The sequence below is a fragment of the Tripterygium wilfordii genome, chromosome 7, assembly GCF_013401445.1.
Source record: "Tripterygium wilfordii isolate XIE 37 chromosome 7, ASM1340144v1, whole genome shotgun sequence".
Classification (NCBI taxonomy): Eukaryota; Viridiplantae; Streptophyta; class Magnoliopsida; order Celastrales; family Celastraceae; genus Tripterygium; species Tripterygium wilfordii.
The window spans coordinates 5,827,553-5,851,050 of NC_052238.1; the positions used below are offsets into that span (position 1 = coordinate 5,827,553).

General features: G+C 37.1%; 4 protein-coding genes across 9 annotated transcripts; 3 read left to right on the forward strand and 1 right to left on the reverse strand.

Annotated features, from left to right (window-relative positions):
* The first annotated feature begins 1,326 nt into the window (after nt 1–1,326).
* LOC120002073 lies at nt 1,327–6,342 on the forward strand. 6 transcript variants are annotated; one of them, XM_038850649.1, is made up of 6 exons: nt 1,327–1,567; nt 2,412–2,557; nt 3,626–3,784; nt 4,506–4,891; nt 4,985–5,155; nt 5,251–6,342. In XM_038850649.1, exons 2-6 carry the CDS (start codon nt 2,431–2,433, stop codon nt 6,004–6,006), a joined length of 1,599 nt encoding a protein of 532 aa, XP_038706577.1. In that variant the 5' UTR covers nt 1,327–1,567; nt 2,412–2,430; the 3' UTR covers nt 6,007–6,342. The 6 variants fall into 6 exon arrangements, with proteins under 6 accessions (XP_038706577.1, XP_038706579.1, XP_038706575.1 ...); XM_038850651.1 differs by having other exon boundaries at nt 1,327–1,563; XM_038850647.1 differs by lacking the exon at nt 1,327–1,567 and adding an exon at nt 1,574–1,733.
* A 652-nt stretch (nt 6,343–6,994) lies between these two features.
* Nucleotides 6,995–11,084, forward strand: LOC120002353 (pre-mRNA-splicing factor syf2). The gene is made up of 6 exons (XM_038851079.1): nt 6,995–7,134; nt 7,811–7,964; nt 9,060–9,256; nt 9,556–9,796; nt 10,394–10,530; nt 10,615–11,084. The coding sequence occupies exons 2-6, from the start codon at nt 7,841–7,843 to the stop codon at nt 10,840–10,842; spliced, it is 927 nt and encodes a 308-aa protein (XP_038707007.1). The 5' UTR covers nt 6,995–7,134; nt 7,811–7,840; the 3' UTR covers nt 10,843–11,084.
* Nucleotides 11,085–12,910: 1,826 nt separating this feature from the next.
* Nucleotides 12,911–14,486, reverse strand: LOC120002354 (probable aquaporin PIP2-8). The gene is made up of 4 exons (XM_038851081.1): nt 14,141–14,486; nt 13,657–13,952; nt 13,416–13,556; nt 12,911–13,314 (listed from the first exon to the last, which is right to left on the reverse strand). Exons 1-4 carry the CDS (start codon nt 14,421–14,423, stop codon nt 13,195–13,197), a joined length of 840 nt encoding a protein of 279 aa, XP_038707009.1. The 5' UTR covers nt 14,424–14,486; the 3' UTR covers nt 12,911–13,194.
* A 5,327-nt stretch (nt 14,487–19,813) lies between these two features.
* Nucleotides 19,814–22,123, forward strand: LOC120002352 (girdin-like). Its single transcript, XM_038851078.1, has 3 exons — nt 19,814–20,077; nt 20,590–20,799; nt 20,887–22,123. The coding sequence occupies exons 1-3, from the start codon at nt 19,853–19,855 to the stop codon at nt 22,030–22,032; spliced, it is 1,581 nt and encodes a 526-aa protein (XP_038707006.1). The 5' UTR covers nt 19,814–19,852; the 3' UTR covers nt 22,033–22,123.
* Nucleotides 22,124–23,498: the final 1,375 nt, after the last annotated feature.

Consider the following 23,498-nt stretch of genomic DNA (forward strand, 5'->3'; position numbering starts at 1 on the left):
ATTCGGGATAGGGGGCTCCAATTTCTTGACCCCAAAAAAGTATATTAGGTAATGAAGTCAAATATGTTATTGAGTATTTTGATATTTATAATATTGAAATATAATTGATTTAATTTTTTTTTTCTAATACTAAATTCTAAACCCTTCCTAAAATCTAAATCTTTAACACTAAACTCATCTCGTACCCATTTTCGTTCCTATCAGGTGCTCATTTCTCACCCATTTTTGAACACAAAATTTTCTCTCAACACATAAGCAAGTGTTCATCTCTCCTTCCACAGGCTGGCGGCCCAAACTCATGCCCATTCCAAGCATACTGCAGATCGATGAGGGAACTCAGGCAGAAAATCCCATAGTCATTTATCTTGATTCTCCTGTCCAACTCTACAAATCGGAAGAGTCAGACTGAAGGGGAAGAGGAATCCAGCCTTTCTTCTACAAATTGGAATTCCGTTAACAGTTAATGTGGAGTAAACTGGTGTGATGGAATCCGTACTCCATGCAGTGCCATTAGTGATTTTTATTTCATCAGTTAGTGTTTCACGATGGGATTCAAGACAACCTAATCGATGCAAGAACCCAAATGAAGAGATGATTTTGGAGATGGTGACACGTGTACATGTCATGAATTAATGGCTAAGATTTAAAAGATTCTAATGAATTACAGATAGGGGATTACATCCCTTATCCCACGTTTTCTAGAAAAAAAATATGATTTCATATGATTTTTGGGAGAAAATTGGAGTGAAATTGGAGCTCGGTATCCCATTATATTCCAAAACATTTTTTAAATTATTTGTTTCTAGAATTTTTTATTAAATCAAATTAATGTAGTTTGAATGCGATTGCAAAAAAAGACAACTCAAAAATATGCTTTAACTTTGAAGTTTGAACAATAAATGTAAATGCAGGTACAAAGGAAATAAATTAAAAAAAGGACACATGGATATCCAATCAAATCTTTGACATGTGCAATAAAGACAAAATCAAATCTTTTGACATGCACAAGGTAGGAGAATCAACAATAATTGTGTAACCAGCTCGGTTGAGAATCGTATATATATATGGAAAGTTTGATTCCAATAAAATATATCTCTAAATGATATTTAAAAAAAACAATAATTGGGTAAAAGTAAAAGTTTGCGAATTATAAGAGAAGGAAGCATTGAAATGGCAGACAGTACGTGGATTTTCCTGGTGTCATAGTCGCGTAAGGTAGGCAGCTTTGGGAACCTTCTTGTGGAATTTCACGGTCCCTTCTTTCTTTCCTTATTGGGGCCTCCACTCTCCACAAATATATGCATATACGTATAGAGAGAGATAGGGGGAGAGACATAGGGGGAGAGATGTCTGTGAATTGTGACATTGTGAGTGTTTTATTTGTCAATAATTATGCACGAAGAATGCAGAAAGATTGACTTTTTCCGTGGAAAAAACTACGCACAACTGTCTTGAACGGCTAACTCCCACCACCATCAAGAGACCTTTTTATCGTCTACACAAGAATCAAGAATCAAATAGTCATGTTAAAAAACATCAGCCGACGCGTAGTCTGATTTTTCGGTTGGTGGGTCTCCTTCTCAATCTGCCTAATTTTTCTTCATGAAAATTCTTGTCCTTTTTGGTGTCCTGTGTTGTGGTTGAAAATGGTTTTGTTGGGTTTTGGGTTTTATTTTGCCTATTGATTGTCGTGTTTGGTTGCTGAGAAATGATATGAAAGGAATATGGAACAGGTAGACGTTATCTTAAGGTCATGTTTTGATGATTTCATTGTCTTGCAATGGTTATAACGAAATTTGGGTATTTCTTTCTCTCGATCAAATCATATTTTCCTGTAGGATTGTTATTGATGTCATATTTTGGTGCAATCTTGGTGTTTTGAGCTTGAATTTGGCTCACGATTAGTTTTTTGTTTTCTGAGAAAAGGTGAGGAAGAAATTAAACTGCGATTTGTTTTCTGGAAATCTTTTTCTTTCGATGATTCTTGGTGTTTTTACTGTTTTGATCAGTTTCTACTCCGTGAATTGCTTGCTGGGTGTGTAGTTATATATATGAATAATAACATGATTGATGTTGGTGAATGATGTATAAGCTTCTCCAGATGTTTCTCTGTGAATGATCTAAGATTGTTTATTTTGATTGATTTGGCAGTATTAACCATCAGGTTCTATCATCTACGAAATTTCTTGGCGTTTTGTGAAGTTTGAGTGGAAACTTAGACAGAAAGAAAAATTCTGCTCATTGTCTTACAATCCCTAATTCAAAAACTCATATGACTCCGATACTTCTTATAACGAAAAGCCTTTTTGCTTAGTTTGTTCAAATTTGTTGGCTTTTGAGCATATCTTGTGACTGGGTGGGAAAATTTTGGGGAGCTCCCGCTGTTTTTAAGCCATATTTTGAATTTGCAGCAACGGAGTCCATAAAGAGATGGCTGGATATCAGAAATCACACCCTGAGTGTGTTAATGCTGCGAATCCCTATCATGAATGCGGTACAGCTTGCCTTGAAAAGATTGCTGAAGGCAAGGGACGTAAGGATAATCGAAAAAAGACAGGTAACTACTACACCCTTCTTTTCTATGATTTTTTTACGGAAGTGATGTTTTAACCTACTGCCATACACATTGAAATTGAGAAATAATGGGGTTCGAGTTTTTCGGAGCTTGCAGTCAATGAATGATATTGTATATTTGTCGGGCAATTGCTTTCCCAAGCTACCCTATTGGTTTCACGGATTCTTTATGTTTACGTTTGTATGGAAGTTCTAGTTATGCATAACATTTGCGATGCATTCCATATGTGACCATGTGTTATCTTATCCCAATCTTAGATCGGAAAATGTAATGACTGTTTGTGATATATACAGATGCAATAACCTTTGTAGTGTGCTGTGCATCCCGATTTAAGTTCAATTGCTGGACCTTTCCACTCCTGTGACACATCAGTCTCTGAACAAGTGTATAGACTATATTATAAACAAGGAACTTGAACTAACTGTGCAAGGTGTATTTTTATAGAAAAATCTAATGTCCAAGAGCCAAACTGGACAGTATCTCGCAAGCTTTAGATCCAGTTGTTACAGGTTTATTCATAACATTGAACTCGCACAGCATGTAGGCGACATTGGGAGCTAATATTAGTCATGACTTCTTGTTACCATTAGTCTGGTAAGGGAAGTGTGACTGTTGCGTCCTCATGGTTAATGTGATACCTCCAGGGTACACTTTGACTAAACAAATCCTTGTTATATAGAAGTCTTGGATTAGGCAATGGTGGAATGTTTTGGACTTGGGTGGGAAATTTTGATATTGGAATTCGGGATTGGATAAGTGGTGAATGGGTCTGTTCCATAGTTGGCTACTTAGATATAATAACCTCACAACGGGATCTCTGACAGCCAAATTATGCAGCCAAGTAGATCAAAGAGGATAGTACTTCACAAGTGGAGGGTCAAGTCATTATACACATGCCACCGTTTAGGGTTTTTTAGGGAATCTAGATGTGGTGCTGAAGGTTGTTGGAAATACACAGGTCCTACAAACTAATAATATCATTGGATTAGAAAGTGTGTTAATTTTTCTTGGGGTTTCATTTTTATTTCTTTTTATTTGTTGCCTTTGAAGATGACCCTGGGGGTACTATAGAAGGCAGCTTTACCAAAAAGAAGGATGGAGGAAAAAATGTTCAGCCAACTTGCATCAAAGCATCTAATCCTTTCCATGAATGTGATGAACTTTGCTTCAAAAAAACTGTTGATGGAAAGTCTCATTGGCAAGCAAAAGGTTCAGGTTTTCCTCCCTTTTATGTATACTTTTGCACATGTGATTGTTGGAAGTAACTCGCCATGCTTAAACTACTTCTTTCACCTCTTTCTTTTCCTCTCCCACCCCTATGAAGGGTGCGCTGTGGTGGGTAACATCAGATTATCAAAATCGAGGCTGTATTGAAGCAGAATAAAACTGAGGAAAGAGGAGGATGGAAGGCCTAAAGGTCCTGTATGCTCTTTGAATTTGGGACTTGTTATTGATATAACCCTACTTCATTCTTGTCAATGAGCCCTTGAGCATCTCATTGTATTTTATTTTAACCAGAGTATTCTTGTGTCACGTAGAACTCCACCACTTCGTAAATACCTCCAGAGATCACTCAGAAGTAAATATTTTATTTTCTACAGGTGCTTCCTCGCTACTGATAGGAAAATATGAAAAAGCGACGATTTTGAGTCTCTGATTCCTGTAAATTTGTTTTCTCGGAGATATAGGCACACAATGTTATTTTCACATATTATGATACAATTTACTTACTTGGGGTGGCTGTTAGTTGACATGAAAGTTGTTAATTGAATAGCATAGCTCCGCATATATTTTTCGTCTACAGTTCATATTGTACCTGTTGGCAATTTTTTTTTTGGATAAAATACGTTTCATGTGTATACATATTGATATTATAAGTGACAGCATTTTTCTGAAGGATTGGTCCCTGACTATATCTTATCTGTTCCAGGCTCCATCCTTAGCTTTGGCAGGAAAAAAAAGGGATCCGATTCTCAGCCATTGACGCCAAGAAGTGGATTTGAATCTCAGCCAATGACACCTAGGAATGGATTTGAATCTCAGCCATTGACACCAAGGAATGGGTTTGATTCTCAGCCAAAGACTCCAAGGAATGGAACTGATTCTTGTTCAATAAAGCCTCCAGCACTTGAGAAAGTCCCTGCGAAAAATGCAGCTAACCCTGATTTTTCCTCACCCCGTTCCCATTTTTCTTTCCAATGGAAGAATGATGAATCTTATTCCTCTACCGACCATGAAATCTATTCTAGAGATCAATCTTTAGACAAAGCGAAGGTTCAATCTTCTCTGTCAGTGCCTGCATCTGGGACTATCACGGTAGTGCTCTTCCTCTCTATCTACCTCGTATGTTACTTAATATAACATTGCTGCTATCTTTGACTCATCTTTGTAGTTGCGTGTTCCTGACAGCCTGATCATCCTAAAGAGGCTACAAGGGATGGTAACACTTTTGTTGCAACTGCAATACCAACTGCAACAGAGATGGATAAAAAGCTTGGCTCATCTGAGACAGTTTATTCTTCTATCTGCGAGGATGCGAGAGAATTTACCTCTGATCCAGTTGTCCAATCCTCAAAATCAGTACTTACCCCTCCCTCACTCTTGTATTTTACATTATTTTATTATTTTCCTCTATTTTATGGTTAATCGTCTCTTGCTTTCTCTTCATCTGACAGCTTGATCATTCAGACCCTCCGAAGGGTGGTGCCACCTTCCTTGCTACTACAACACCAACCACACAGGAAAAGGATGCTAAGGACATGAGAGATCACACTTCTAATCAGAATGCCAGGTCTATGAAATTTACCTTTTCTGGTATTTCTCGTGCTTCAGAGGACAGTGATGAGGAAGAAGTTCAACCTGAAATTTCGCATGTTCTGGTGGGAAAATATCATGTTAAAGCAAGTGTTGCCTCCATTCTCCGGTCCATCTTTGACAAGCATGGAGATATAGCTGCAAACTGTCACTTGGAGTCTGCTGCCATGCGAGCTTATTATTTGGAGTCTGTTTGCTCTGTAGTCCAAGAGTTGCGATTTGCTTCATATACACAGATTCCGAAATCCAAAGTAAAAGGAATGTTGGCTGTTCTTAAAGATGTAGAGTCCGCAAAAATTGATGTTAGCTGGCTGCATCGTTTGCTCAATGAAATCGTGGAGGCCAAGGAGCTTGTGAATGAACATCAAGCAGTCGAGGCAGCAAAAGCTAACTGTGATTGTACTCTAGAGTCAACGAGGAAAGAACTCGAGTCCCTGATGGAAGACATTGCTCGAAAGGAAAAGGAGCTTGCTGAAGCCCAGGCGCGAGTGGCTGAAACCAAAGCTCGCTTGGGTGAACTTGAGGTTGAATCTTCCCAACTCAGCCAGACCATGTCGTCCCTTCATTCGAAAATCGAAAAATTTCGTGGCAAGTCCTTGGAAGATCAGCTCCTCTGAATGGTTGCCAGTCGTTCTTTTTCGTTCCTTAATACTGATATAGATACATAATAGAATGCGAGTTACTTAGTTGATATAAGTATCTGTAGAGTAGTATCCATCTGGGTTTGTGTACATTAGCACACTTAGTCTGTGTATCCTTCTTTTTCAATTTTATTTGTGCGACATTTCAAAAGAGGTTGAGCCAAAACAAAGCTTGTCCTTGTTCTGTGGTTGTAATATTAGTAATTTAGTTTGCATTTCCATGTATTGAGTTGTAGTTTGTCCTTCTTTCATGAGATATTCAGAGGATTAATAAGGAGTTGAGTAATAAAATGGTGGTTTCTTTTCCTTTAATCGTTCAGCTTGTTCTTTGTTGCATCATACGTGCAGACTGGTTTGTGTATAAATGTTTATATACTACACACATAAGTAGGATATTCTACATACCATCACATATCCTATAGTACCCGACTTGAGTGGGTACAATATCAAGGTTAAGTCCCTTGTTCGCACATCATCTAATAGAAGATGAAAAGTACAAAATATAATAAGCCAAATTTCCTGAACTAATAACAAACATTTTTCCTATGCTCAAACTAGTATGATGTGACTTTGTCTGTCAATATGGATCGCAGAAAAAGTCTTATCGATGATATTGGAGTTGAGGCCTTAATATTGGAGCTGAGACCCTAGGATTTAAGGTGTGGGCACCCACAAGTGTTTGATAGAGTAGCCTAATGTCAAAATTGAAATTCAAATACACTCCATTCAAATTCCTTGGATAATTATCATTATCCTAGCAAAGAAAACACATACAAATTTGATGCCATTTTATATTACTTGAATTATATTAATGTAAATTTTATGAACAATCGGACTTTAGTGGGCTTGTGCAAATTGGATGTCATGTCATAGACAGGGAAATGATAAATACGGGCCTCAATTGTATAAACGAGTCTGACCCGTATCCAACGGCCCAAAAGGTTATGGGCCGTAATCTTCAGATTCGAGAAAAAAGAAAATATTCAGTCGGCTAAAAGAAAATTTCCCAATTCGCAGCAAGGGAAACCCTTAGAGCGTGAGGTAGAGCTTGCCCTGTTGAAGCGAGCGATTCCTTGATCAGGTTTCGTGATCTCGTCTTTTAAGGTAATTTGTTTCTTTCCAGACAAGAGTTGTCTTTGCTAGTAATTTTTGTTAATGTTTCGTTTCGACTCTAGCGATGTAATTTTGGTCGCTGTGAAACCTAAGCAAAGGAGTATACGATTCAATCGAAGTGATGAGAGGGGTTTATCGTTCTATTTTTATATTCTTTTAAATAAATTGTAACTTGTAGCTGAGTTGCGAAAGGTGTAGTAAAGTTAATTGATTGTTTGTGCGATTTTAGGGTTTTTTTTTTCTTTCTTTTCTTTGGGATCTCAGGGAGTTTGAATGGTCTGGTTTTTTATTGTAAAACATGTAAATATATTGACTGAGTTTGTCCGATTATATGATATTTTCTCTGAGTTTCTCTGTTTCGTATTACTCACTTTTGTTATTTTTATTATTTAAGCCCCAAAATTGAGAGTTTCAGTTAAATATTGGGTATGTTATTGGTTGATGTTTGTATGTTTTTTGAGATTGTTCTGAAGTAATCAGAACTCATCATGTTCTCTTTTGGGAAGAAATTTCAGTTAAAAAGGACATCTTGGTGTCAGTTTGCTTAACTTTTTTATCCTGTTAAATAATTAAAAGGGTAAGATATGAAATTCTTGAATTATTCTTGTTATGGATTTGAATTACTAAAGTTTCTGCTATGGTTTAATCAGTGATGAATATTGTGCAGGCAGCTGTGGCATATCAGGATAGAGAAGATATGGAAGAAGAAAGAAGAGTGCACCCTGACTGTATAAATGCGTCTAATCCTTACCATGAATGTGTCGAATATTGCTTCAGGAAAATTGCTGAAGTTAAGGCACGAATGGATAAAATGGAAACAGGTAGGCTATTGTATATCTTACTGGTTTTTTATTTTATTTTCCTGGAAACCTTGAAGTAATGATATTTTCCTTCTAATTTGACTGTTGGCTCTCATCACATTTTGCTTAGTGGAATATTTATGATTGTTTAGTATGTTTGCTTTACACTTGTTAGTAGTATTTTTAGATGTAATTGTCTCAGGCAAGGTTTTATGACTGCCTTGAACTTTGAAGCCCCATTTATCTTTGTGAAATTATAATGCTTTCCCTTTGGTCTATGTCAAGTGATTAGCCAGGATGTTTGATTTACTTTGGTATGGAAGTCAAATTCATGGTGTTGGAAATGCTGGAATTGTATGAAATTTGATTATTGTCTTTGGAAGCTCTGCAGTTTACATCAGTTGTCTTTGGAGTGTTTATCTTCCTCATTTAGTGATGCGCCTATATGAATTTGACTCTTATTTTATAGTGGAGAACTGTACATGTGATTGTACTTCTATGATTGCTTTTGAGTTCTAGAGGTTTCCTGTCATGTTGGAACTTGGAGTCTTCTGGATATGGGTACTGGTTCGTGAAGAAGTGGCTTTTCCCCAATTCTGGAGCTGTTCGGGTAGGGAGTATGTTTGTGCTTCTCTTATGGTTGGTTCTCTCTTGTTGTGGGTCCTATGGTGGTGTGTTGTCTATCTTGGACTTTGGGTCCTTGGTGGGAGATTGTATTGTGCTCCAAAATAGCTGGAGCCTGGAGCTGCTACATTAGTTTGCAGCTGCATGGGTGCTGGTTTGGTGTGCCGCTGCATGGGTGCTGTTTTCTTGGAGTTTCTGATGTTTATTTTTGAGTCATGTTTTTGGTGGAGTGCTTAGTGCATGTTCTTGTGTTTATTTGCACGGGGCTGTCATGTTTTTTGGTCTTGTTACATTCGTTTGAGAAGTTTCTCATGTTGTCTTATGACTATTATTGGGTATGCCCCTCGTGTTTTGTATATCTTTTTTGGTTAATATATTTTCTTACTTACCAAAAAAAAGGTTTCCTGTCATGATGTCCTTTAATAAGCTTGATACACTACTTTGTATGAACCCTTTGTTTGGGGTCTTACACTGTTTACTTTGTCTCTGAAGCTGTGCCAGACAGTTCCATTGTTAGGCAGTCAGATTCACGTCTACCTGATCAGGCTGAAGAGCTTCATGATGAAAGGCCAGATCTTGGAGATGATTCTGACAGTGGCAAGGACAATCAAGATGAGGGTAATGTGGAAGGAGATTTTACCAAACTGACAGGGAGGCAGAAAAAATTATTTGAGTTGAGGCTTAAGATGGTAAGTTTGAATTATTTACATAGAATATGTGAATCTGATTTTATTTCAACATTAAGATGCTCTCTTTGGTGAGGAGCACCACTAATTTAGGTGGTCATGATCCTCACCACTTTAACCAAAGATGGGGCTTAAATCTTAATTCATGTTGAACATTGAATAAAAGAAAAGATGTTCTCTTTGTCCCGTTTCAGCATTACTAGTGATGAAATCTAATTGGCCTGTAAAGAAGATGTTCTCTTTGTTCTGTTTTAGCATTACTAGTGATGAAATTAAATTGGCCCATGGTTTTATGGTTGCAGAATGAAGCAAGAAAGGCAAATCAAACAGCAATGGTGGCTGAGAAGAAAAAGCTGGACCCTCCAACAGAATCAAGGGGTATATCTAAACAAAAATGGTTTGAGGAGAGGAAGAAAAAGATTGGCAAACTTCTAGATGCAAATGGTTTGGAAATGTCAGAGGCATACATGCTTGATACACAAGAGGCAGCTGAGGCCAAATATAAGAAATGGGAAAAGGAGCCAGCTCCATTCGGTTGGGATGGTATGCTTCCATATTATCATATTATTATTACTCAATGCCACCGATATATGTAGCCTGTCAATAAATCTCCTCATGTAAATATGCACCACACATTTTTCAATTATTTTGTGGTGAGAATTTGCATTTTAATGTGGAAGGGAAAAGAAAACCTGATCCTCAACAGTTTAACCCCTTTTATGGAATAATTCAATGAATCTAATATAACAGTTCAGTGCATCTAAATTATAGAATGTTGGAACAGACTGTATTCTGACTTACCTTGCCCAGCAAGTGCAAATTTTTTCAACCTCATGCATGCCTGCATACACATGATTTTAAAAACACTGAACAAGTCTATAGGTTTTCTATGGCGAAATTGCTAAGATGTAAATTAGACAAATGGTCATTTTCCAAGAATTGGTAACATGGGCTGTTATCATTTTATATTTGTTTTTGGAAGACCTATGGCCACCTCCAAGCATTTCAATTTATACGTAGTCTTTCCTTTAAATCGATAGAATTCTTTTGTAGTGCTGTTCTTGAAACTTTCAAAGGTGCATAGGAATATAGGACAGATATTTTAGCAGATGGCTCAGCTAACTTGTAATGTGCTTGCAGTTTTCAATCAGAAGACACTGTACAATGCTTACAAAAAGCGGACAAAGAACGTTGAGGTTGACTTAGAAGAATATAACAAAATGAAAGAAGCTGATCCAGAGTTCTATCGTGAAGCTTCAAGTCTCCAATATGGGAAGGTCTGGGTTCATAAGAAGCTATTTGTTGTCGGATCTGAATTGAATTTTTGGACTTAGATCTCAAATATTTTTCTTCTCCCACAGGCACCGAAGATTTCAGAGGATAAGATTGACAGGATGGTAAAGGAACTCAAGGACCGGGACGAAAAGCGCAATTCATTTAGCAGGAGGAGGAAGTTCCATGACGAGAAGGATATTGACTCCATCAATGACCGTAACGAGCATTTCAACAAGAAGATTGAGCGAGCCTTTGGGAAATATACACTGGAGATTAAAAACAATCTGGAGCGTGGAACAGCATTGCCTGACTGAGTAATGTGCTTGTTCTCTGGCATCATGACGTTGCAGTCTAGCTTTATTGTCTAATTGATCATTAATGTTTTTCAATCGATTGCAAAGCTGAGCTTTGTTGGGTTTTCTGGATTTTATCCTTGAATTTCATACAATGAAATCTTTTATGAAGGTTGCCTTCATCAGAAGCTGTTTGAGCTATGTTGAATTATTATGTACATTGTGTTATCATGAAAATGACTTGGTTGAGTAGTCTCTGAATACTGATTTGTTGTGTGTGTTTTTATAACCTCACGTGAATCGGATAGTCGTACCAGTTCTCCATTTTGAACATGAGGCAAATGCTAGGTGCATCCATCATATGCTTGATCTGCAATGCTCGTCATTGCCTCAGCCGTGGCACTCTGCACTTTGGTTCAATTTCTGATGTTTGTTGCAGCCGGTGTAAGTAAACCATCATTGGCACGCGTGAACTGTATAAAGCTGAGGCAACGGGAGGAAGAAAGAACTTCTTCTTCTGCACCAGGTTATCTGAATTGTCGCAAGATCTTTCAGGCGCCCATGGAGTCGGGGTGGGTGAACTATCTTTAGCCTTGAAGGCACCCTTGTAATCACTGAACCTTTTACAGTGTCAATAGGACCCACCATAACCATGTGGGCCGTTTACTCCATCGTCTGATTTCACATAAAGAAGAAAAGGACCACTCTCTCACTTTCAGCTGGGCCACCATAAAGATGCCACGTGTCTACTGTAAAAAGACAGAACCACACTTTTTTTACTTTTACCTCGGTTTGTTCTTTCATCTTCTTCTGGGTTTTTTTTTCATTTTCTTTTGGGTTTTTGTGTGGGGGGTGGGGTAAGGGCTTTGTATTAGGGCAAATGTAATGGTAAAGTGTTATTGAGTCAATAAAGTTATTATCTTTTATTAATGTGGTTGTTTTGTAAAATAGGTTTTGCTTATGTGATTGTATTGGGATAAGTGTTTTACTGATGTGGATGTATTGATATTTGATGTTTTGGTGTAATTTTGTTGTAGATAATATGGAGGAATGAAATGTTGTTGGCCTCCATGTTGGGTGGGAAGAAAAATTATATAGAAATTTGTGTTTTGTTGATGTGATTGTATTAAAATACGTGTTTAACTTGACTTTTTATGTAATAGAGGTAAGACCGAATCAATAAAAATGTTGACCAACAAATAAACAACCATTGCATTTGTCCTTACATGTGCGATAAAAGCAGGATCTGACAAAGTCACTCCCCCACCCATTAGCTCATGTGATATCTTTACATGCAACCCCCGGTTAGATGTTGCCACGTGCCACTGCATAGTTGGCCGGCCCTACAAATTCATTCATGTTCGAATTCCATCCACTTTCCTTTTCTACTTTTCGTTCGGTTAGTCCTATTGGTTGGACTTTAGCCCTAAAGTGGTCTTTCCCAGCATTTCAAGACCCGATCCCTCCCATACATAGAGAGAGCATCTTTGCTTTGGAAAAGAAAATTAGGGTTTTAGTCAAGAAATTGAGTCAATTATGGGAATGGAGATGATGATTACGAGAGTTCAATAGAAGAGAATTAAGACGGCTAAAAAGATGTGATTTCATTTTCATTCGTAAACTATTTTTACCCTCAATTTCGTTCTTCATTATGTAAAAGTAGTTATTTCATCCTTAAGTGAAAAAATGGCGGAAAAAAATCTTATGTGACAGTACATTTTTTTGTGTCTTTGAAATCACATTAATACATGAAGTGCTGAAATCAAAACCAAATCAAAGACAATTATGCACTCAAAGTGAGGCACATTTTTATACTTTTCCTTTGTTGTTATTTATTATGATTTACCAATTCTTCTTCTCTCACCAAAAAATATTTTGATATGAATTGTTTAGTTGAGAGACAAAGTTTTGAGTATGTCCAATGTGTATTCCGTTATATACAAATTTAAATTATTCTACGTGGAATGCCACATAAGATATTTCCATGGTCGAAATTTTTTTACCAAGGAAAGAATGTTTTTCCATAATTGAGAGATGAAATTAAGAGGTAAAATAATTTTAAAACGAAAATAAAATCATATGAGTATAATTGAGGGGCGAAAAATTATATTTAACCGAATAAAAACATCACCACTACTACTAGAGAATAATTAACAACGACACAACACAACCCTCAAAGTAACAAACAAACTATCAAATTAAAACCAAAAAAGAAAAAAGAAAAAGAAAGGTCATGATCATCATAATAATGACACTAGTAATCTTCACATACACACAAACGAACAATAGAACGGGAGGGGAGAATTTGGGAATCATCTGTTTTTTTTTTCTATGATTTTCAGGGTGAGGTTCTGTTTCTTCTTCTCTCTTTCTTTAGTTGGTTGGGTTGCTCCTGAAGGATCCAAGGGCCTTGATAGCTGCCGCTCTCAATATGTATTGGTGGTATGCTGCTGCCGCTAGTGCTCCCACAAATGGTCCGACCCAGAAGATCCACTGCACAAAACACAGGATTAGGTAAATTGATCAAGAGAATCAAGAGAGTTTAGTACCATAATAACTACGTAAAACAACGAAATTAAGTTAAGAGTTCATACATGGTCGTCCCAGGATTTGTCATTGTTGTAGATAACAGCAGCACCGAAGCTCCTAGCTGGGTTAATACCAGTTCCAGTGATGGGGATGGTGGCAAGGTGAACCATGAACACCGCAAACCCAATAGGCAGTGGAGCCAACACCTGAACCCATCAGAAACCATAAAACAAAAACATGAATCCACAAAATGGTCTTAAAAAACAGCAACAAATCGAGATACGGAGAGCTGGAATTGATACATACAGGTACGTGAGAGTCACGAGCACTTCTCTTGGGGTCAGTGGCAGAGAAAACGGTGTAGACAAGCACAAAGGTGCCAATGATCTCAGCACCCAAAGCAGTGCCTTTGCTGTACCCAGGAGCAACAGAGTTTGCACCACCACCAAGAGAGTTGTACTCGTGCTTCATGAACGCCTTGACCAAGCCAACACCACATATAGCACCTAAGCACTGAACCACCATGTAAGCCACAGCCCTAATCAGAGACACCTTACGAGCCAAAAACAGACCGAATGTCACTGCCGGGTTAATGTGACCACCTGAAAACAAAATTAACCAAAACCCATTAACAAACACTTCAAGTTCTGTCTAAGACTCGCTAACAAAAGAAGAAACGAAAAAGGGTACACGTAAAGTTTGTGACTTTTGCAGGAAAAAAATATATCCAGAGAACCAAAACCCAGAAACAGAGTACGCCATAGACAACAAGGGTATACGTTGTTCTTACCAGAAATACCAGCGGTGCAGTAAACAAGGACGAAGATCATTCCACCAAAGGCCCAAGCAATACCCAAGAGACCAACACCATCACAAGGTCCGGTTTGCTTCTTGTGGCCGATAACAGTAGCAACAGTGACGTACAGGAAGAGAAGGGTAGCTATGAACTCAGCTATAAGAGCTCTGTAGAAGGACCAGAGCTTGAGCTCAGCCGTGTCGATGAGTGGTGCTGGTGGTGGATCCACGTAGTCCTTCCCATGGCTCTGCCCTTCTTCACTGACTTCTTTCGACATCTCTCTCTCTCTCTCAGAAGCTTGCTCTCTCAGTAGGCTCTGTTCGTAATGAGTGCGTAATAGTATGTTCTGTGGGGATCTTTAGGTCACTAGTCCCCCTTTTAAGAGTGAGGAGGAGGGGTGCGTCCTTGGATAAGAAGGGCATTTTGGGAATTGAAAATAGAGGTTAGAGAGAGAAAAATTATATGTGGGACTGTATTGGGCCTTGGCTTATTGGTTTTCTTTTTAGAGAGAGAAAATGTGTGGGTGTAAGGTGTGGACCATACAGTTTACAGTGAGCCCATGTGAGTGCTAATCATCTGATGGGGTTACGCCTCAAAGGTGTGTCAGCCTGGCATCCAACTAAAGCCACGCCTGCAACGGTAATATCTTGTCTCTTTCTCTCTCTACATTTCCATCTGTGTCCCTTATGTCTCTTTCATTTTCTAGGGTACCCTTTGGCCTTTTGGATCTTGCAATTTGCACACCAATTTGTCATACTTTCTAGTTTTTTGGCCGATAACGTATTTATTTGTATCATATGCTTGTTTTTTTTTTTTCCCTTCCAATTAGTTGCATGCACATTCAATAATAGTATCTCTTCACAAACCTTTTTCTTTGGGTAACTCACAACAATTAAGCAAGCTTGTTCTTTGGACTTGGTCACTAAACCCAAATTCATATCATTCTAGGCAAAACACAAGTTCATCTGACAAATTAATTGAATCGAGACCTAACGCAAACTACTTAAAAATAATTGTGTCAATGTACCAACGGGAAATTCTTTACTCCATTGTTAGTATTTTCTTCGTGTAATTGCTTTTACATTCAACTTCTCATGTTAACCTTGTGTGTCTAACATGCATCATCGGGACCCATCCAATAAAGAGTGTTTGTTTTCAATGGGAAGTTGATGGTTTATTAATTTTATGAGTTGGATTTCTTTATTAGGTAGACTCATATTGGAATATGTCTTTTGGTCTGGACATTTCTCGATTGGACTTGTCCTTATCCAACAGGCATCAACGGCATTATTTTATTTCCAATTATTCGGTGCCGCGAACATGTATCAAGTATGATGCTCCCTCGCCACCTTGACCAGTCATATAGAGTTCCTACAGTTGCTCGGCTCACATGGTAGGGTCCACAGGTGGTTGTACAAGACATTCTCTTGGGCCCTTAAATCATCCAATTAGGTAATCGGATTGACCATTGATCTTGTCCGGGCGGTGTTATCACCGTTGATGATGTTCATGCATATTGGATTGAGGCAAATCAGTAACCGTTAACGTCGCTCCGTTGATTAATTCGGGTGCCCCATGTGCCCGATCCAAAAACGGTTAGATGTTTCCAGAGCATTCTGTTATAGCCGTTACGGGACTGAGAGCCCTGGCCGAGCTTCCGCTTTTGAATTTAATATCTTCAACGGTCACATTTCTCTTTCTTGGATTCTATGTTTTGTGGTGGTTAATGAGTTAGCGTAAGATATGATTAATGCTACCATCCCATTTCTCAATCATCCAATGTTACACGTGAAATATTTATTAATCATAAGCACAGTTAGATAAATTTGACCTAACCCATCAACCCAACAACAATATGATATTGTCCGCACTGAATCGAAACACTCATCGATTTGTTCCTTCAAGGCCAACCCTCAATGAGGACCAAAAAATCGATCATAGTGTGTTAGGTTATGACAACTCTTTATCTATTAATAATTTCTTCCTTACTTAAGGGATGTGGGATTTCATCACATCCCCTAAACATTCAACATGCCTTCGTGATCATGATTACAAATTTGCCCTTCGTGCCATTCTCCGATGTGACTTCCACAAATATGAAATATGTTGATATGACGATAATGACCTCATCTTTATCATTAGTTCCTCATGACCTAGATCTGTCTTATTACAGTTAGTTAGGACTTAGCAGAATGTGATTTCATCGTATAATGTAGTACATAAAATATATATACTCGCTGGACCAATTTTTGTCTGGTTACCAAGAAAGTTTCAGAGAAGAAGAAAAAACTGTCCCACTTAAATTCTTCATAAAAATTATGTATGTATTCATATTTATAGTTTCTATTAGCAAAATAATGGTGAATTAAGTAATTAACTATATTAAGTAGTTACTTATTATGTCAAAACATAGGAAATTGTTCTCCATTTTGATTTCTCACATCTCACATTAAAAAGGTCAAGTCCAAATAATATTGATATATGTACAGTCTGGATTGACACAATATTCATACAGATCCCATGAAAAATGTTTGGACATCATGTGAAGATGGGTCCTATTAAATACTAGTCTTTTAACAAAAGCCAATTTATGAGTGATTGATCTAATTAGAGATTCTAGGGTTTTTCTTTTCCAAATTCCAACCTGTGAATGCAAGGGTGGGATTGGGAATATTAGAATGGGGGGCATTTCTTGGCTTTATTAGACCACATCCCCCCCCCCCCCCCCCCCCCCCCCTCCTAAATGTTGATCTTATCTTCCTCAATAGTGTTATATGTATATATACACAAACATACTGTGCCTTATAAAAGATAGCACAAATATTTCTATCATGAATATAGCAGAAATGTCTTTCAGAATAATAATTATTTTTTATATTATCTACTAATCTTTTCATCGAATATTCCATCTCGGATGATCCTTTCCAGCACACACTTAATCATTGATTATCAGGAATACTCCAGCACTGCATATAATGGGAATTAGTTGTCAAGGTGACCCCTAATTTCAAAAAAAAAAAAAAAAAACTCCCTTTGCTTCAACTTTATACTATAATAAAAGGAAAAATTGGAATACCATGGAGCTTTAATTCAAAATAAGGTGAGAAATTTTGATTCGATTCGGGTGTTGAAAGCAATGTTTTTCGAGTATTAAAATAATTACAAAGCTTTTAATTATGGTACTGATAATGAAAGGTATTATTTATACACTCACTGCATGCCAAACTATGAATCTCACCAGACTCCTCTACCGTTTCGGCAATTAATTATATACTACATGCCAAACTCTGAATCTATATGTTTCTATCCAATCTAATGAAGTGTGTTTCTCAACAAAAAAAAGTAGCCCTTCATCGTAAGAACTCCCAATGTTATTTGCTGGAACAGACCAATAGAATCCTTGAATTGCCATAACAGCCAAGTTCGAAGTTACAAGAACAAAAATGCTCAAAGAATCTATCCCCATCCACTCAAGTATACATGTCAAGCATCTGGAACCATAAACATCGATGGGAAGAAGCATTCAGAAACAGTCGCTTACTTTACAAACACTGGGAAAAAACAAAAAGTCTCGTTGAAATCAGAAAGCATTGGTAAATACACAAAGTCAAAAAGGCAAATGGACAGGGAACAGCCCAAGGATTAGAAGCAATTGGCTGAAAATAAGGACTGGTGACAGTGTGACAAGAAATGCTATTTTATTTCTTTTGAGCAGCAAACTAAAATACAAGCAATCACTGAAAGTAAGTCAATATTTTGTATTTAACAACCCAATGGAAGTCACTACAAAATTTGCTGACAATATACAAATTTACAAAAAGATAGGGTCCCTAGATGTTCCAGAAATTAATAAGACTAGCAGAAACAACATCTAAAAATAAGATACTTATTCTAAGTGTCCACCATGAAAATAAGCCTTTTGATAAAAGCTGTCATTAAATTTGAGGACGGTGTCATATCACATGATAAAGACCAAAGGCAAAATATATCAAATAAATAACAAGGCAGCTAGCAGAGCAAGTCATTACCTGTTACTGTGCAAGAATGTGACAATATTGCAGTCCAATTATGCAGGTCACAGCGGCTAGCTGTTCAAGAGCTGCAAAAAGTAAACCGGAAAAAATGGACCTTTAGACTTAAAAAAATACCTTTGGGATCAAATGGAGACTGACACCATGTAGGTGAAGTGTCTGGAACTAGGCCACTCGTGGACATGTTACACTACTGAAATAGGAACTGATATTTATATCTTGCACATAACGGTCAATCATTCAAACTGAATTACAGATACCTTTAAATTTCTGTAAAACAAGCTTTCAACACCAAGAACATAACGGTCAATCATTCAAGCTGAATTACAAGCAGGTCCAAGGTCACCCTTTACAGAACATTTCACCAATCAATATAACCAGGGCGAACACAATCTCATGAATTTGACACATTCGTAAGATACTCAACAATTATATGAAGCATGGAAGATCTCTGCTAAAACTTAACAATTATACTCAACAATTATACAATTTGCAATATGTATAGATCTAGGAACTGGAATACCATAACTCCACGTTCTGAGACCCTTTACACACAGGGTGGCTTGGTAATTAGTATAATCATTACACTTTGGAACGAATTGGGTTCCATCATAGACATAAATCCAAGCATCATTAGCTGCTAAACCCAGCAAAAATAAATAACAATAATTAAGAATGTGAGCTCGTACATGACTGGTTAACAAAAAAAGAAACTCAATTGCGCTGCTTTCTTGAAATATAACCTAAAATAGCAAAAGTAAGAAACATAAAACGACTTCCTCAGAAACCAAGCTAAAACTTAACTGCATTGACCAGAGGTTGATGGAGATCAAACATTCCTTACAAAGCACAAAAATTCAAATAAAAAAAGAGAAAAAATAAAAACAGGATTTAAAAAAAATAATAAAATCTGTACGTAGGAGCTGAGACTAAGAAGACAGAATTTACGAAAACAGAGAGTCCACGAAAGACTTCAACGGAGAAGACACGTGTGGCTTTCTAACTGGTCGGTGAAGGTCGCGGGCTGTTCCTCAGTTTCCTATAACGGCTGGAAATCGACCATTATTTACCGGAGACACCGGAACGTGGTGGGAAGTTGAAAGGGTACGAACTCGAAATCTGCCTTGCTTTTATCGTTCAAAAGAGGAAGAACAGTAGAACACTACGAGTCCGACAAGGCATCGGAACGGCGTTGCATGGTCAGTTTAGGAATATCTCGCACTGCATTATATACCATTGTACTTAGGTGGCAAAGCGTGATTGGTTCTTGTACTAATTCCGAAGAAATATTATATATATATATATTATATATATATACAGAAATTCTCCTATATCGACCAAATTTATTAAAAATTCGCTTTTCAATCAAATCTGAACTTTAGACATACACATGTCTAACAATTGATTGTCAATCGAACCACCTTTTATTGGTGAGTTACAACTTACAAGAGGCTTGTGGATAATTAACTTGTAACAAGAATCCGATTCCCATTAGACTAAGTAACTAGAAACTTCAACAAATTTTGTTGATAAATAGGGGGATGCATGGATCGCGCACACAATCAATATCCCAAACACACATTACCTTCTACTATTTCGCATTAAACCCACAAAAAACCCTAATTGTCTTGTTTTTGTGTGTGTGATCATCATCAAATCAATTGATACAATTAGAATGGCGAGTACTAAGAGAACATTGAAGATCAAGGAGATACGTATTGCAGAGAACTGCATGTTCTGGTTGGATCGTCTGGCCATGTTTCAGATCCTTAGTTTCTCCGATGATCCCACCACTGGTTTTCTCCACTTTGCTTTCGCTGCATGTCTTCTCCTCTTCACTCACTACAACTATGTCCTCCTCTACATCGAACGACGTCGTATAAACCATCCTTATTCAGCTGTGAGTGCAATCAATACATACATATAATCTCATATATATATATATGCACGATTTTGATTTCGATTTGATTTCAATGTTATACCATGGTGATCATGAACCCTACTTCAAGAGTAGTTTTTTTTTTTTTTTAATTTCTTATATTGTGTTCTTTTTTTTAAGAAAATATTCTTCTGCAATAAGTATGTTAATCAATCAATATATGCAATATTACAAAACAAATTCTGCTTCTTTCAAATTGAATCTCTATTGATCCGATTAGGGTTACTTTACAAAATTGATTATAGTAGTCACATTCACAAGGTCTGCTCTATTAGAATCGTTAATTATAAAATTTGGGTTACTGTATAATGGATTAGTTGTCACATTCATATTCCAACTACTCTACTTTGTTATGTATACGGAATCGAATCAAATCATGATGTATGAGTACTTTTATCTAAGTACTTTTATCTAAGTTCTGTAATTTTTATTGTACTTTATACATGATTGATTGTTGATCAAAATTGTTGCAGGAAGATGATGCAAAGTTCAACAGACTTGCATTCTATGGAGAGAGGGTTGGGTTTCTTTTTGTAATACTCTATCTTGCTCTTGGATGGCCATTGGCTTTTGAGATTACACTTCTCCTCCTCATTTGTGTGAGCAATGTGCTTTACATGCTACGATACGAGAAGAAACAAGAAGAAAAGTATGCTTGTACTAGTGCTAAGCAGGAATCCGAGGTGTGTTGGATGTTTTTTCTTTTTTTTTTTTGTTAGTGACATTACTAATGTTCTGCCTAAACACCGCGATTTGACTTTTTATGGCAGAAAATTGATTCCAATGCTGTTGGAATTGAAGAGAATAAGCAATCGAAGTCAGTTGAGGAAGAACAAAAATCAGTCCGTGAGGTGTGGAAGATGTATGTGGACAACCAACGACTTTACTCCGCCAACGAAATTGATCTACTCATCGGTGCCAAACCTCAAATAAAGGAGCTCCAACAAGTACAAAAACCAGCCCAGGCTAACAAAGAAGACAACAAACGACTTTACTCAGCCAATGAAATCAATCTTCGAAGACTCATTGATGCCAAACTTCAAATAAAGGAGCTTCAAGATCAATGTCACGAGCACAATAAGGAAAAAGAGGATCTAACAATGACCCTTGATCGAGTAACCAAGTCTCTATACAATCTCTCCAAGGATCTTACAAGATTGAGAGAGGCAAACATTGATTTAGTTACTAAGCTTTCCGAGACAAGCTCGTGGTACAAATTTCAGTTCCAAACTACAATAGACTACGAGAACCGTAACACCATTCTTGAGCAGGAGAAGAAAAAATTACAGGACAATATCAACGAGATGAGATCGTCATACGAGTTGTTCAACGAGGTAAAATCGTCGTACGAGTTCTACAGATCGTGTTATGAAGCTACAGAGGAGGACTATAAGAACTTAATGGAAGAGAAAATTGAATTATCTGTCAAATTTGCTGCGAAAACCGAATGTTCCGATAAGGCCTTGCAGGAGTTGGAAGAGAAGTGTAGGATTCTTGAGGAGGAGAATTATGAGGCTCATAGAAATATCTATTTTGCGAAAATGTCTACTGAGATGGTGGATGAGTTGGAAGAGCAGTGTAGGAGATTGGAGCGTGAAAAGACTGAACTTATGCGTGGGATTTTTTCTTCAGCCGATGTCGCAGTTGTGAATGAGTGGGAAGAGAAGTGTAAGAGGTTGGAGCAAGAGAAGACAGAGCTCATGTGTGAGAATTCTGCTGCAAAAGTTGCTGCTGAGGCTGTGAATGAGTTGGAAGTGAAGTGTAAGAGCTTCGAGCAAGAGAATAAACTGCTTTTGACTGAGATTTCCACTACAAAACAAGCTTATGCTGACCTTATGAGCGAGGCTTCTGCTGCTCAGATATACAAATCCTATTTGCATGATCTTGATGGTGATGATTTAGTAATTATAGATTAAATTAGCTTATTATTTCTCTTTTTTTTGGTCATTAGGGTATTTGATTAGTAGGTAATGAACTAATTTATGTTAATTGAGATATACAGAGAGGTCTTGGTACTATTGTTTATGCGATTTCATTTAATTAATTTGACAAGTCTTTGCATTTGTTATTAATCAATTAATGGTTGTTATAATTTGAATTTTTTTTTTTGGCACTTTCATCTGCTCAAGTAGCTGAGCTTCATGAAATCAAACCTTGTTATTTCTGTTCCCATAATCCCAGATATGGAACCTTCACAGTTCCCTCCCCTTGAGGAGGAAGAGAACTTCTTCTTTTGGGACCAAGAAGGTTTGCGAGTCCTTGAGAAGCTTAACAAATAGTATATGATTATAAAAAGATCAAAATCAAATGAACATAATTATTAGAGATTATAGCAAATATATGACTCAAATTAATTAAATTTATCATTAGAGATTTTTAGCCATACGTATTCTTTTTCTGATTTTTTAACTTATCTAATATATCTGTCAAAATTATTATTTTTTTCCCAGAGATAAGCTTTGTTTAATTTTCTGTTAAAATTTTTTGCCCCGAGATAAGTTTTATTTCTACAACCCTAATTCAATTTGGCAAAATAAATAATCTTTGCGACACAATAAAATTGATTTTTAGGGTTTTAAATGTCATTTCTTATAAATTGATTTTTAGGGTTGAAACTTGAAAGGTCTCCTCCTTTTATGGTAATCTTTTGTCAAATCCAGAGGTAGTGACATCTTTACACACTTGTCTTACAAGTTTTGTTAAGAGGCTTTGGTGATACTGTATATATATATATGTCTGTGGAAGTGCGATTTTGTTTTTCTTCTTCTTCTTCTTTTATGGGTATGTGCTTGTTTTGATGTAGGTAGGCTTTAACTAGTCCAGGGATTTGAGTTGAACCAGCAAGCAATTGCTTGATACACAGTATTTAATTAGTATTTGGTGTTTTTTTCCTTGACGTTGCTTGTAATATTTCCATGATCAACATCCAAAGCCTTAATACATATTAGTTGGGGTCGGCTATACGACTCTATGGAACAAAACAATGAGAATCCACTACCTAAATTCTTTAATACCCTTCATTCCTATGTAAGATCATACCCTCAACCATTCCTAATAAGATCATAATGCTTTCTTACTATTTCTAACCGTTTCTTTTTAGGTCTCGCTCTTCTCTTCTCTTTGTTATTTCCTATATGAATTCTCTAGATTCTATGGGTAGGAATAGGATAGGAGAATTTAGAATCTTGATGTAGTCTTGTCTGTTTTGGGGCTTGTTCCAACCTGTAGGGAGATTTTTTGGATGGAGGACGCCATTGTAGTTAAACTATGGTTTGAGATCTTGAGACAATAAATTTTGGGGCTTTAAACAGTACACTACATAAATATGTGATTACTGAGAAAATAGAGAAATGAAGGGAGACAACTTCCTGATTATGCTTGA